The 14,663-nt window shown below is 43.0% G+C and overlaps 1 protein-coding gene across 1 annotated transcript in view; it reads right to left on the reverse strand.

Moving 5' to 3' along the window:
• Nucleotides 1–4,738: 4,738 nt before the first annotated feature.
• Nucleotides 4,739–14,663, reverse strand: part of LOC144163894 (AB hydrolase superfamily protein YfhM-like) — a 47,455-nt gene continuing 37,530 nt past the window's right edge. The window contains exons 5-7 of the mRNA XM_077694561.1: nucleotides 13,741–13,918; nucleotides 10,606–10,745; nucleotides 4,739–5,151 (exon numbers count right to left, since the gene is read on the reverse strand). Coding sequence (XP_077550687.1) covers nucleotides 4,739–5,151; nucleotides 10,606–10,745; nucleotides 13,741–13,918 — 731 coding nt within the window. The remainder of the gene's footprint in view (nucleotides 5,152–10,605; nucleotides 10,746–13,740; nucleotides 13,919–14,663) is intronic.

A 14,663-nucleotide genomic window follows, 5' to 3' on the forward strand; every position in this document is an offset into this window, starting at 1 on the left:
ATTTAGTATAATTTAAGAGTTGTGTAGATGACCATCTTTATTTTTAAATTACATAATGTTTGTAATAACAACAGTAAAGTCAGTTACGGTACCTGCGGCTTGCGTAACTCAACATGCTTGCTAGGAGGCTGTCGTCTGCGCTGGAGTTGCGTTCGAGAACACGGCACCGTTCTCAATTCACTCCTTTAGACGTCTAGTTAGACTGCTTCTTAGGCTGTCTACCAAGTTGTCCTCGAATTGGAACGCAGCCTTAAAAGTGGTATATTTGGTCTGTATAAGAGCCAGGTGTGTGTAACTGCTGGCGTTGCGACACCGGCGTGTCCATGGAGCTGGGTTGTAATTCCACTGCCCTGAATTCACTAACAGTGTCTCCGTAAGCAGCTTTTCCTCATGTGGTCATGTTATGGCTATACACTACAATGTAAATTGGTTTTGTCAGTGTGTGCTTACTTAATCTATCGGAGCACTCATACCTGAGAGCATGCCAGTTACGCTTGCGAGTATCTTACCTCAGATATTGATCACTACGCTGGGCAAGCTGCTGTGGCATACATTTTACGAACACTCTCGAAATGAGTACTGCGCTATTCTTTTTCGTCCGGACTTGCAGAGCATTTATTTTTCTTTGGTTTCATTAACCCATCTTGGACCTTACTATAAGGCATGAGTGGGCACATATTTAACAACGCACAGCCTTTGAATAGGCTAACGATTTTCGCGTGGGTTATATTCCTGTAATAGACAGAAGTTAGTGTCACGTTTTGGGTAATTGCATCCCCAAAACATATTGTTCTACAACGTACATATTCTAAACAATGCCGCATTCTTTGTCGGCGCTGGAAAACGAAACCGTCCTCTTACGGTGCCGGTATAATAATTACGTGTAAACGAGGCGACAGTAGAATTCACATGTGCCTGACGTGTTCGGTGCTGACAGTGGTGATATGCTGTTGCCATCGCCGACGCCCGTAAGAGAGGCCAAGAAGTGTACAGAATTGTGGGATAGCTCTCGTTGGCGTTTGAGCACTCTACCACGCAGCCATTGGCAGATCCAGAGGGGTGGTGCGGATGTCCTGACCGCTCCCTTTTTTTTGAATTTACACCCACGAGAAGATGACCCCTTAGGTTGTAGAAAAGGTCTAGTTGACGATTTTTTTTGTTTCTCGAATTTTTGCTTTTCCGAAATATCGGGGAATAAACATGGCTGCTCCTTCTCATCATCATCGCTGATAGAAGCTGACCCCTGCCTCAGAAATAACCGTGATCTGCCCGTGCATGCAGCAGCTGTTTTTTGAAGTGCCCTAACCGTACTATTTGCTTACCGACGTCACCGTAAGAAGTTGTTTAGGGTGCGGAAAGGCAAATAGAAGCAAAGGAGAACCAAAACATTGTATATGCCCCTGTCTACCATGCAGCGCTCACCCCGTATAGGCCATGGAGAAGCGGCAGCAGGCGGAGCAGCAATTGTGAAGCTTGGGGAGTATACCACATGTTGAAACAGAATTTGGGCGGGCACATTTTCTTTCAGTTGCGTTCAATGCTGCATCCCAGGAGGAAGTGAGAAGACTAAGTGAATGAGCTTGCAGGACCTTTTGTTGCAGAACAGCGACGGAGACGGAAAGCCTTGCGTCTTCTAACGGAGTACCTTCAGCACTGCCCACAGCCAAGCCAAAGCCAAAGAACAAGCGCCTCCGAATGGCTCGTGGCACCGAGAAGGGACCACACTAAAGTGTAGCACTGACTCAAATCCTCTGTACCACCGGGGCACCACTGGCGTTGTTGGTTTAGTTTGTTGTATTTGTGTAAATAAACAAGCGGGTTGTTTGTTCTTTCAATGTAAATAACAGATTTTTTAGCCAGTCATTAAGGTCACAAAGTGTTAATTTGCATTGAAGCAGTTTTGTGCTTCTATCAGACCCACATGTTACAAAAAACAGCCAGAGGTTCAAAGAGAAGCACTTTGGCTGAAACTCTCGTTGCGAGGTTTGGCTTGAAATGACCCAACGCTTCTCGGACATTGCTGTGACTGGGCTTAGCTGAGGTAATTAGCACGTACATGTGTCTGCAGCTTGATGAGTATGTACGCAAGAATTGTGAATGTGCAGGGTTGCTCTGCATGTACACCAATTGTGAAACTTCCCATGAGCCCCATGTAACAAAAACCAGTTGGCCCCCAGGCACTGGGGGCAAGAATGGGACAAGTTCACAAACCTGCCATTTGTTGGTGGAAAGTTGAAGCGGCACTCCAGTGCTTGCGGTGGCTGCCATTAATCATAAAAGGTAAAATCGTGGAAAGCTAAGTGAATGTTGCATAATGTGTTTCCTTATTTCAAATTAATGGTTTATTTTCTTACCTAGCGTTATAAAGTAAATGTCTTGCGAAGTACAGTCCCCTGTTGCCGTGCCTGAACACTTGCCCCTCCGCATCAATGGAGCAGAGGTGCTCGCAGCGCGCGGATTCTGAATCAGAGTTTCGCAAAGCTCTGCCTTTCTATGCGTGTTCCAGCTGCGCCGTCGTCCCCTAGTTATGGAAGGAAGGTCTGGAACGATAAACCTACATTTGAAGAATGAAGTGCCTGAAAACCTTTCTTCAAGAGCATGGAAGCGTCATAGCAAGTTGTTCCAGAGTGTTTTCTTAGAGAATTATGAATGCAACTATAGTACACTGTGTTTAAAGTAAACCTGACGGGAGAGTGACGTTCATATCATTTATTAACAGCTACGTTTGAAGGTTGTGACTCCCAAAAAACATGTCCAATGTGGTTTGCTTTAGCGTGGAACGGCACTGCTTAAACAAGTAGGCTTTCATATTGCTTAAGATGCGCACGGGCTCCATCCAGCCCTCTCTCTGGAAGTACCGCTGGAGTACTTCTACTGCCGAGCTTGCTTCTATGTTTGATGGTGGGGTGCTCTGGTGGTCGTCATTGCCGATGTCCTGTTTACTCTCGCCACCGGGGCATTCTTCAACTTTCTTTAGTGTATCTGCTAAAGTATCCACAGGGCAAGTGGCAATGTTATCATCACCATGCTAATGGTGTACCTTTTAGCTACCAAACCAAAAGCAGCGTGGGCCTCGAAACTGTCGGCATACGACTGCTGTTGGATACTGGCCACGTCCTTGGAGAAACGCGCATCACTAAAGCATCTTTGAATTGATTAGATGCCACTTATAACACGAGTGGGCCATAATTTGTGTGGAAGAAAGAAGGTCTATGATGTACCCCCATCGTATCGAATGTTGTTGTGTATAGCGACAGTACTAAAGTCAACATGACCCTCGGTTTCGGTTTTGTTTCTAGGCATTGCCTGTAAAACAGTTTTCGGAGTGTCGAGCACAAATCAGCAGTGATTTTACAGTAGGCTAATTACTTTTTCTTAATCTGCTTAGTTTAAGAGGCCTTCGTTGAGGCGAATTTCGCTTAGCGCACGTTTACTGTACAGCAGTGACCCTAATACCATTGTTATTTACAAAGACTTTGCGAAACGGCTAATACAAGTGTCGAAGCCCATACACTTAACGACTGTACACAGGGCTATAAAAATCGTGAATTCTAGGTTTAAAATATTAAGAAAGCTTCTCGTTGCATCCTGTTAAAATAATAAGGAGAAAAACGGGAGAGCTTAAAATGTTTTCCGTGAAATGTGCTTTTGCAGGGCACTCGTATCAGCCATCAAAAACTTCGAAAAGGGTGCCTGAAAACAAGCTCAAAATTTTCTTGCAGTAAAAATATCTTAGGAAAGCCTAGATTTGCCGTACCATGCTATAAAAAGTGCATGCGCGGTACGGCCGAAGCCAAGTATTGTAGCATATACACGCGCAAGAGGCTGCGATACAATACAGTATCATTTTTTAATCGGCCACGCTGCCCGAACGGAAGAGTAGTAACATCATTTGAAATTGTCGGTGTTTTTTGGCCTACTTCTTGACGGCTGCACCTGATCACAACGCTTGGCTAGTCAAGTCTTAGTAAGCTCAGATTGACCCTCCTGAGCGGGAGAGGCACCATCATAAAAGATGGCGTAAAAAAGACCAATCTTAGGTGTCTTTATAGCTACAAGGAAAGGTGCGCTTAAAAGTCTGAGTATGCCGGCCAATAACTGACTCACCAGCAATACCACCCTGAACCATGCATCACCCCTTACTCTTGGTTATGGTGGCTACCATTGTTCAAAAAATGAAATGAAAACAGCAAAAGAAAACCATGGTACATATTTTTCAACAGTACTCAAGTCATCATCTCTCACGGAGAAAGTTTTATCGTTAGGTTGCGCAAAAATAGTATACGGCCTTCCACCTCCTTTTAATAAATAGGTGAGGCATTCGTAACCACGCATTCCAATATCTTTTAAATAAACTTTTATAAGCAGATTTCTCAAACGAGACCTAAAACTGCAAACATATAGTCGGACCAAACTGCACCACTCCTATGTTATACTTACTTTACATCTTCAACAAATTGGCGCAGTACAGTCCCAGGTAGGAGAGTCTCCTACCCGCAAGCTTGAGCTATAAAGATTGGGTATTAAAAATTCTTTGTCAGCTTTGCTCAAACTGTAAGCGCTGCTTGGGAGCTGTAAAGTTCAATAAATGAAAATTATTTCGTTCGGTTACAGTAAAAAAACGTAATTTTGTGTAATCTGCAAATAATACTTTAGAAAAAATCATATTAATTGTTACGGTAAAGTTCAAGAAACTTCTTGAATGTTAGCAGAGGTAGTTCAAAAGGAAAATAAGACTTTATTCCCCATTAGGAAGATTTGGCAATTTCACTTTGGCAGAAATGCCTGTCAGAAGCTTTCTCAGCCATCCTCTTCGTCGGGGAGTTGGCGACTCCCTACATTTTGTCTGATATATAGGCGTTGCGTACAGTTTGGCTTTCGTTTTTCCTGTACTTGCGAATTCACGAATATGGCTGTTGATCTGGGATGGGCATTCTCGGAGGACCCAGTGCCCAGCGTCAGGGTAGTAGACAGTGCTTGCATTGTTGAGCCACTCCCGATTGAACCGGGCAACGGGGGGAGTAAGAAATTCGTCATCTTCTGCCCACAGTAGCAGTGTGGTTGTATTAATTTTTGTGTATGGGATTCTGTCCAGGTTACTGCTGTCATTGTTGAAGGCCCGGTAGTAGTTTAGAGCTGAAGACAGGGCTCCTGAAGTGACAAAAAAGAAAAAAAATACGTTTTTTGTGTTGAAAAATTTTGACTTTTTTAACATCAAGTCAATTACTTGAACACGCACATTACAACGCCTCCCCAGAAAATTTACAAAGATCATGTTTTCAAACACAACATCAGCGAATAGATGAATGTTCTCAAATAATAATCAATAAATTCGCTGTACACACTTGTAAAATAGGTGCATTTGTTATTTTTATTTTGATATGCAGGTAACAGAAAGGAATCTACATGTGAAGCACGCGCTAAAATAAAGGGAAGCGGTAACTTGTCCGTGCTGTTCAGAATAAAAACTACACCTCAATATTAGCACTCATCTTTACCAGAAGAAAATAGGCTGCGAGTGTGACCCATAGGAATGGTGTCGTTTAATGCTTACTAGCAAGCGACAACACATGTAGCGTTCTTACAGTTAAAGGCAGTGTTATTATAAGGGCGACCTGCATAGCTGAAATTTTTAAATAGGGAAGACGATTTCAAGACCCGTCTCCCTCAAAACGGAACGTGAGATGCCTCAAATAGTGAATAAAAGCTTCTATAAACATCTATCCGCAGGCTTTCTCTTATAAACATCTCGCCAGAAGTCTTCGCTCAACTTCTAGACAAGCAAAATCTTTTGTTTCATATGCCTAATATTCTCTCTAAAATCAGAGGTAATTTTCCTAATTCATTTATTTATTTGTTTAAAAATGCCCCTAAAGGCCCTCACTGGAGGGTATTACAGAAAGGAAAATATACATCGAAAATGAACAACGCAAACAAGGCTAACAGCATATGCTATTACTTAACAAAGTAAGTACCAGTTGGTGTGAGGAAAAAGAAGCATACAGTAAAAAATGCTGATAAGGACTTTTATACAAACCTAAGAAAGCGCTTTTAGTGAAGTCAAGATAAAATGTAAGTGCGCAAAAGTTTTTGGAATTGGTCAGATCCATAACATTTGCAATATGAGAGGGTAGCGCATTCCAATCAACTATTGTGCGAGGTATGAATGAGTGTCAACAGCTTTAAGTGTGGCATTATACATGCCTCGCAAAAAAGGCACGGTTACATCAGCGAAAAATGGTCGGTGGCGAAGAAAAGAAATCAGCATGACCTGACGAGTGATGGTACTGTTTACAAAACAATAAAATCTGATAGTTTACGCCGGTGTCATAGAATAGGTAAAGATGTGTAAAGTTTGATTTTTTTGCGTCGATAATATGACGTGAATATTCTGAAAAGATTATTTGAGCGGCATGATTTGAAAGGGATTCGATTTTGCCAAATAAGTATGCTTTGCCAGGCTCCCAAATGGCCGATTCGTATTAAATTTTAGGTCAGAAAACCTTTCTGTATAAAGGTTTCCGGAGGTGTGATGGAGCTTGTTTCAGTCTTTGCTTTAGAAAGCCTAATGAGAGGTTGGTCGATGCAAGGATGACGTTGATATGATGATTCAATGTCAGGTCCAAGTGCAACTCCCAGGTACTTGGAAATGTTTGCTAGCTCAATGGTTGTGTTATTTAGGGAGTAAAAAGTTCGAATGAGATATGTGTGGTTCGTGAAGGACACACGTTTATTTGGCAATTATTTAGCGACAATTAGCAATTAGAAAAACAAGCTAGTTGGTCAGTAAAGCAGTTAATTTTATGATAAATAACACAATCATTGGCAAACGGCCTGATCCTTGAACAAACGCAATTTGTTTAGTCATAGATATAGTTAGAGAAACTGAAATGCCCAGGACGCTGCCTTGAGGAACACCACAGTGCAATTGACGAAAACAAGAATTAACGTTATTAGCTGATGTGAATTGAACCCTTCATGACCGAAAATTTTTACGCCATGAAATTACAAGATGGTTGATATTGAGTTGAACAAGTTTGATTAGCACTCTATGGTGAGGTTCCCGCGGTCAAAAGCTTTGGGAAAACATGGAAACACTGAGTCGACTTGAAGCACAGCGTCAGGGGGTGAATGAATGTTGTTAATGAAACAAGCAAGCTGAGTGTCACACAAGTACGCTTTCCTAAAGTGGTGTGGGTATTTCAATACTATAATATGTTCATCTTAATAGCGAATCTCTTGTGAGTGAATAAAATGTTCGAAGAGTTTACAAAAAAATTAGCAGTGACGTAACTCGGCTATGCCAGGTTTATCGTAGCATGAGCTAAGGTTCAGCTGGTCATTCTTGGGTTACTTGGTTGTCTAGGATTAGCTGATTATCCCGGCTACTGCTGCTAAAAGGAGTTTCAATCTAATCCAACCCAATCCAATCTAGTCCAGTCCAGTCCTTGCTCCTCGCGGATGCACAGCACGGCTCTACAGGAGCCACGCGAAACTGCTTTCAAGCGGCTCCGGCGCAGCGTCAGACTTGGCTACTGCGCAATGGACGCGCACAGCTGGGCACGCACAGGCGCCAGTGCGTCTGCTACGGCTATGGCGTCACTCCTTTGGAATGCGCAGACCGGCGAATGTGCAGATCCCAATTCTCTACACACCCGTACTCCAACTCCAATCCAATGCAATCCAACTTAATACAATGCAAGCCAAGTTAAGCCAATCTAATCGAATGATCCTCGCGCTTGCGCAGCACGGCCTTTCAAGGTCCACGCGAAACTGCTCAACTGATAGAGTTTTTAGTTACGTGGTCATAAGGAATTGCCGGATTTAAAAATGGACGTTACTTTTGCTATTCTCTAGTGTTTAGGGACTATACCAGATGAAAAGGATTGTAAAAAAAAGTCTGACAAGCTGCGATAGATGCCATCAGGATTATTCTTCAGTATTTTGTTAGTGAAGCCACAGTGATCCACTGCAGAACATATTTTAGGTTGTTTAGTAAAAACAGAATAACGAGTTCACTAATCATAATTTCTGCTAATGTTATGATGCCTATAGTGGTGTTTTCGGAAGTAAATACGTAACAAAAGCTATATTTAAGGGCCTGTTCATAACCACACCCTAGAATGACGTCCCGATGTACTGTCCATAGAACTATTTATAGAATTCATAAAACAATTTATAATATGTCAAAATAGAAAAGTATGTAATAACACATTTCACTTATTTTTGAAAGGAAGGATAAGATAAAGACAAAAGTCACTTAGTAGACAGAATTAGGCCAACGCAATACAAGTGTTTACAGTGGTCCTACCGCAAAGCGGTCAACAAATAGTTACGCCCACGAGGCCTGGCAGGAGCTGTCTCTCGGGGGACGCAGTGCAGTAGGAAGCCGCTTTATATTGCACATTGTGAAATGGCCTATAACCTGAAAGATATGTGCTTAATATCTGAAAAGCGGGCTGGCGGCATTAGTGTTCACGACAGCAGTGACTTTTCTGTGTGGAAAACACGTTCCCTAAGGAGCGTTCCAAATGCAATGGCGGCATAGAAAGCTAGTCGAAACATTACAGCAGCGAGTAAACGAACATCACCAGTCGCGCTATTGTGGCAATTCATTCGCAATTCCGTCGTACAAGCGGGATTCCTTCGTTTTGATTCGGGTGAATTAGCCATACTGCGATTTTCTTTTTCGCTGATCACCCCTATTCACAGCGTGGCTTCACTAACATCAGGGCTATCCTACGAACTATGAGCGGCAAGGCTAAAGAAATTGATGTTTTTTTGCATTTTAATGCGGATCTACGTACATTAAATAAAACTTTTATCCTCAAAAATGTAATATGGTTGAAGGAGAAATACTAATTGTTCTGATATATTTTACTACAGAGCATCGCCTGAATGTTTGATGCCTGTTCAAACTGTCAACATTGTTGACTGAGGGGAATTCTTCTCGAAAAGGGAGCTATAGAAATATTGTGTTTTTTTTGGCCGAGTTAGCATAAACTATTTTACTTTGGATACTAGATGAGTAAAAAAAATATTACCCTGTTTCTCGAATTCTTCATCCCATTATGAAATTTCTTGCTGCTTGCTGCACTAACTTACACATAAGAGCACTTCCTCAAAACAAGCACACAATCTGGGATCGCTTGTCAAAAACTCCGACATATATGTACCTGCCGTTGACATGGCCGGGAAACAGTATGTATCTTTTCCTCATTTTTAGATGCGACTGCATCTCATTCACTCGCCTTGTCCCTGCATCCGGCGTCGGCGTTGTTGTCGGCGTTCGCCCCTCCGCCGTTCTCCTCGCCGCGTGAGCTGCGCTCTCCGCCGCTCACCCCCGCTCCTCTCCGATAGCGAACACTCTCTCGCGAGGGGCATTGGATTGGATTCGAATGGATTGGTTTGGCTTGGCTTGGCTTAGATTGGATTAGATTAGATTGGATTGGATTTGGATTGGATTGGCTTAAAATGGATTGTGTTGGATTGTGTTGCGTCATAACCACGGCAGACCCACTGGCGCCGGCGCGTCCCCTTAATGCACACTATAAAACGCGGTGCCTGCGCCGCTCCGCTGCATCGTTGCAGCGCTGTTCCTCCGCTGTCCAACGGTGCAACGTGAACCCCCTATCCGTTGCATCTACTCAGGGGTTCCCGCGAGGGGAGGTGGGAGTTTTGTTTTTCAAATCGTATGAATAACAAAGTAATGACAGAATAATGTTCCCTGCAAAACTAGGAAACAGCCTCAACAACCAAAAGCAGGCTTACCGTAAATGCGATACTTTTGTACATCTGCCGTACCTGTAGTACTTCGCATAGAGTGTACCATAGTCGGTAATTAAAAATGAAGAGAGGAAAATATTGTTCAAATTGTTATTTTCTGGGAGAAATACTTTATCTACATAATTTATTTGCTGCCAAAAATCCTAGCGTAATATTTCTGCAAACGTTACGAGGGAGCCACCGAAAATAAAGTGTAGATTAATGGGCCATATGCTTACTTTCTTACATTTTGATACCATTTAACAATAACTGCATTCCACATGATCATGATTTACCATCCTCAAAGTCAATTTCGGATGTCATTTTTAAAAAAAACCTAAGTGGTTGCAGAAAGAAGTCAGAGAGTTTGATAGCAGGCTAGACCTACACAATGTGCACACTAAAGTGAATCACAGCATCAGGAATTTTCGTTTGTTTCTGAACCGCAGATTGACATGTCTTTAAGAACAGTTCTGTTCAGTGAGTAGTTGGCGTGCTCCGAAGTGTATTTAGCCCACATATTACGCAACTTTAAATGCTTCCCAGCACACCCGTTAGCACGCAGGCACAAAATCTCTCAAGGACAGTAATCAATTTTGTTCAGTAACACTTCCAGTTCTGTTGGACTAATTGCTGATAAACTTTCTGAGAAAATATTTCTGCGTGTTTCGCAATAATGTTTCCGCTCGTATGACTTTCAGCTGTAGTATTAATGCAATACTTCCGTTCTTGCACGTAAACTAGCAAAGGTATTGTTCTTAAGTTTGTCGAATGTAACCATGTTTATGTTTTTTTATCAGAGGTGTCTTCGTCCTCAAAAAAATACGCATATATACTTACCAGTCTCAGAGAACACGAACTTTGTTGCATTCTCCTCTTCTGCAGTGAATGCGTCCTTGTGGATATTTTCAAAAAACTCAAAATCCTTCATAATCAGGAACTTCTCTGGTATATCCGGTTTACGGAATGGTAGCATATACCTGCATTATTAGTATAAATTGGGCCAATTTTAGTTATATTACTATATGTTTCTACCTCTAACTTGTCATTCGCAAATATTTCAGTATACACACAACGTACGCCTAAAACTAATCTGAACCTAACAATTGCGTTGAACTGGATATCCCAAAACAAATTGACGGTATATGTATACCTCAACCCTTCTTACCTGTAGTAGTACTTAGGTGTATCACAGTTTGCAAATTTGTGTCCTGGTGATCCGCAACCTGCAATACTACCTGGCAGTGAAGCTTGCGGACGCACTAGGAAACATTCGTGAACAGCAATGCATGCACGGGACGAATTTTCCCGTGCTGAGAGTTCACCTAGCCTGCTTGGATTTGTAAGCTGCAGACAGCCAAATGACTATACTACTTGGTGCGCAGTTGACAGAAATTATGGTGTCGCCTGCAACCTACGTGTTTTTAAGGAGTGCAAAACTGTGAAGTAAATGATTAATTAAGGAATGTTGCTGCCTTGTTAGGAAGACTCTTCGCATGCCACCGCGGCTTATCAGAGTTGTCAACCTAGCTGCGGATTCATATATGCCAGCTCTGGACAGTGGATGCGAAAGATAGTACGACGTGAGGTGGGAGCTTAAAGCCATGGCTCAGCGTATTCCCATGATGTACCTCACAAAGGTATACCTATACTGCCCCTGATTCACGCCGTCATGCGTAGAAAAATTGCGAGTATGGGCTTCCCTACCACCGGCCCCATGCGGTTTTAGAATGCGTGCTTCCCCTTCACCCCTGTCAAACTGAAGGATGACATCAGCATTTGTTGTTCTTGGGCCAAAACATTGTTTAATGGCGCAATGCGGACATTAGCCCGTCTGGTTGATTAGAATAGCCTTCGTATTATCGCCCGGCATACCCGATCCTGCTGGTTTTCGTCACACCTTCACACTCTGTTCGTGTATACCCCGTGGATGCCAGACCATGCCATTATAGAATACGGCCACGCCTTACTACGCTGAACATGGCATCCAGACGTCCGAATACAGGCAATCAGAATCACAGAAGCGATGCCAGTCTTGCTCGACGAAAACCTCGCCGTCTCAATTCCTACCCAGTGTAGACGCCACTCCTTGAAAAACTCATAAATGCAGCACCTGAGCTGACGCTGCATTTTTGACTGATTCTTAACCCTTCTTTTCCAGATATCGGAACATTAGAGCTTACTAGAAGTTTACATGGTCGCGTACTTGTTACGGCTTTTACTGACCCTTATGGGCAAATTTCCATAATGACGGCTGCACGCGGTTGTCGTCTTCGCAAGGTACTTACTGTAGACCTTTTTTGTGCTGTATTTGACGAAGAAGGAGGTGCACCTTCAAATACTGGACTATGTGCACCACCATCGCCATCTCTTGCCAGCAAACGTGTTCTCCTCACTGTGTTGCGTCACTTCCCGTTCGACGTACGACCCGTGCAACAAGACATGATGGAAGGCTGACGGCAGATAAACCACTACATCCATGCTAATTATTCTGCTACGGCCAACGCGACCATTAATTTGACGAGTACAACGAGACATATCCAAACATAGCGTGACAATTGGCAGAGAGCTCAGTTACTCTGACAAACGCTATCAACGGTGTACCCCATAGACAAACTTTATAACAAAGAATTTGGTTCACCAAACAGTAATGCATGTCAGGTAGCGTTAGCACGACTGGAGACGCGTGGGGATATCAAAAGTGCCACATCTCTTGGTTCACATAGAACGAGGAGGAGCTGACTTAATTGTGGTGAGCGGGCCACTGCTTACTTTGCAGCTAACCGACCTCGGAGGACATTGATGTAAAGGCAGCATTTAGGCACAGAGTAAACACGGATGCGTTTGCTTACGCGGTGTTCAACCAGGACAAAGAAGCCTAACTTGCCTCATTGCTTTTTGCGGTGATTTACAAACTGGGTTGCGTCGTTGAGCGTGTAATGACCGTAAGCAAAGTCTCATGGGGTAAAGTAGGGAGGGAAATATTGTTGAGGAGCAGTTGCTTGTTACGCAGAAGCGGCCCGTGAATGTGCCAGAGGTGGTTGAGCGAGAAAGTGATCAGGAATTAGAAAAAATCGAGGTGGTAGCCGAGTAAGCCTTCCGATGGAGAGATTGGGACAGGAGTTTTTAAGAGCCTCATGCGCGGGGCGACTGGCTGCTAAACTGGGCTGGCATTTCCACTTGCTTTGTGGAGCTTACTTTGTCATTTTGGGTATTTGTTGCATTGTGCATATAGTTTTCCCATGCTTTTCGGCGACAAGTGATTCTGTTGGTTTTGAGTGCATTTGTGCTTGTCCTTTTGATTTAAAATGCACGCAGTTTGTCTTTTTCATTGTTTTTGACGTGTACATTCTTTTCAGGCCAAGGTACACGTCGAGACGCGTATTCTGGAGGTCGTGGGTTCGGATCCCACCCGGCAGGCAGTTTTACCCACTTTGTTTCTGTCTTTCGGTCGAAGTTTGGAAAGCTTTGAGCCCGTCTTCACTGTCTATCATGCGCAATCATGCGAAGGACACTTCAACTTCGCAGTTCAGTATCTCAGAATACAGATGTGCTAGAAGAGTTCTGCCAAATGAAACTGTGCAGAAACACGATTGCGTCTAACTTTTCAATACAAACATACATGCTTACTGCAGTCATAAATAGTCAATTAATCAATTTTAGTTAATTACGCCACCATCATCAATAGTTACCCCATAATTCTGTGTCCCCTTTGGTGCATAGCCTTTCTCTAGAGGTGGTCTTCACGTAAAGATAAGCGCCTAATTTTAAAAAAACCTGTCGACTTAATTTTGATCATTCTATATATTCATATAAGCACAGTTACGTTCATACTTACATGGAAGCATGCGTTCGTGCTTATATACACAGACTCTACTGCCCGGTTTGCAAGCATTTTACGGTTTAGCATAACAGTTCTTCGACACACCAACACAGAAACAATGGAATAAGGGAACAGCCGTCCGAAAAACTTACCATGACATCCGCATTTGCGTAATACTTTTGAAAAGCTGCTTTCGGAAGGCATTGGGGTGCATTCCATTGATTATGATCAGCTTGTCAATTAAACTTTCGTAGAGTGATGCAAAGCAAAATGCGATCATTCCACCCCAGTCGTGACCGACGAGGACAACTTTGGTCTCGTTATTTGGTTCTGCAAACCCAAAAATGAAGGATTCCAAAAAAAGGTGTCCCTTAGTCCCAACCGCTATTCTATTGAACATTTCCTAGAACTACCAAATTGCCCGGAATCGGGCAGTCTTAAACAATAAATAATTGATCTGTCCTAAGTAGTTCTTCCAGTTTTGTAGCGCAATGGAATGATCTGTAAACACCCCTGCCTAAAACACAATCACAGTTTAGAACCGTTCACATGCCCACAAAGCGGTTTCATGCTCCTTCTTTCCTATACGTGAGGTTATGTTTGTGAATACACGTGAATACATATATTAAAGATATTTAACTATGCATGCAAATAGTACATATATACTTCTTCAAACCTACATTAAATCTTTAAGATAACCTTCACAACGAAAAAGATTCGGGCGTGTTCATCCTAGCTTGTTAGCGCTACTAGTAGCGCTAACGATATTTTTTTGATGCTCTCCAGCACCGCCTTTCAGTGTGTAAAATCATCAGCATTCAGGCCAGCCTATGAAGGTTTACTGAAGGACAAAGGCCTCTCCCATTGACTTCCATCCGCAGGCTGGGGATGGAGGTCAATGGGAGAGGCCTTCGTCCTCTCCACGGAACCTTCACGAACCCATTATTTGCCTCAGAATATTACTATCTCGTCTCTCCGTCGAGTCAATGTCCTTCCCCTTCATCTCGTCCCGTCTCTCCGTGTTCATTCCATTGCCCTCGGGGTCCACTTGCAGTCAGTTCGTCGTACTAAATGT

This window comes from Haemaphysalis longicornis, unplaced genomic scaffold (assembly GCF_048455015.1).
Source record: "Haemaphysalis longicornis isolate Haplotype H1 unplaced genomic scaffold, Haemaphysalis longicornis Haplotype H1 scaffold_13, whole genome shotgun sequence".
NCBI classification, from domain to species: domain Eukaryota; kingdom Metazoa; phylum Arthropoda; class Arachnida; order Ixodida; family Ixodidae; genus Haemaphysalis; species Haemaphysalis longicornis.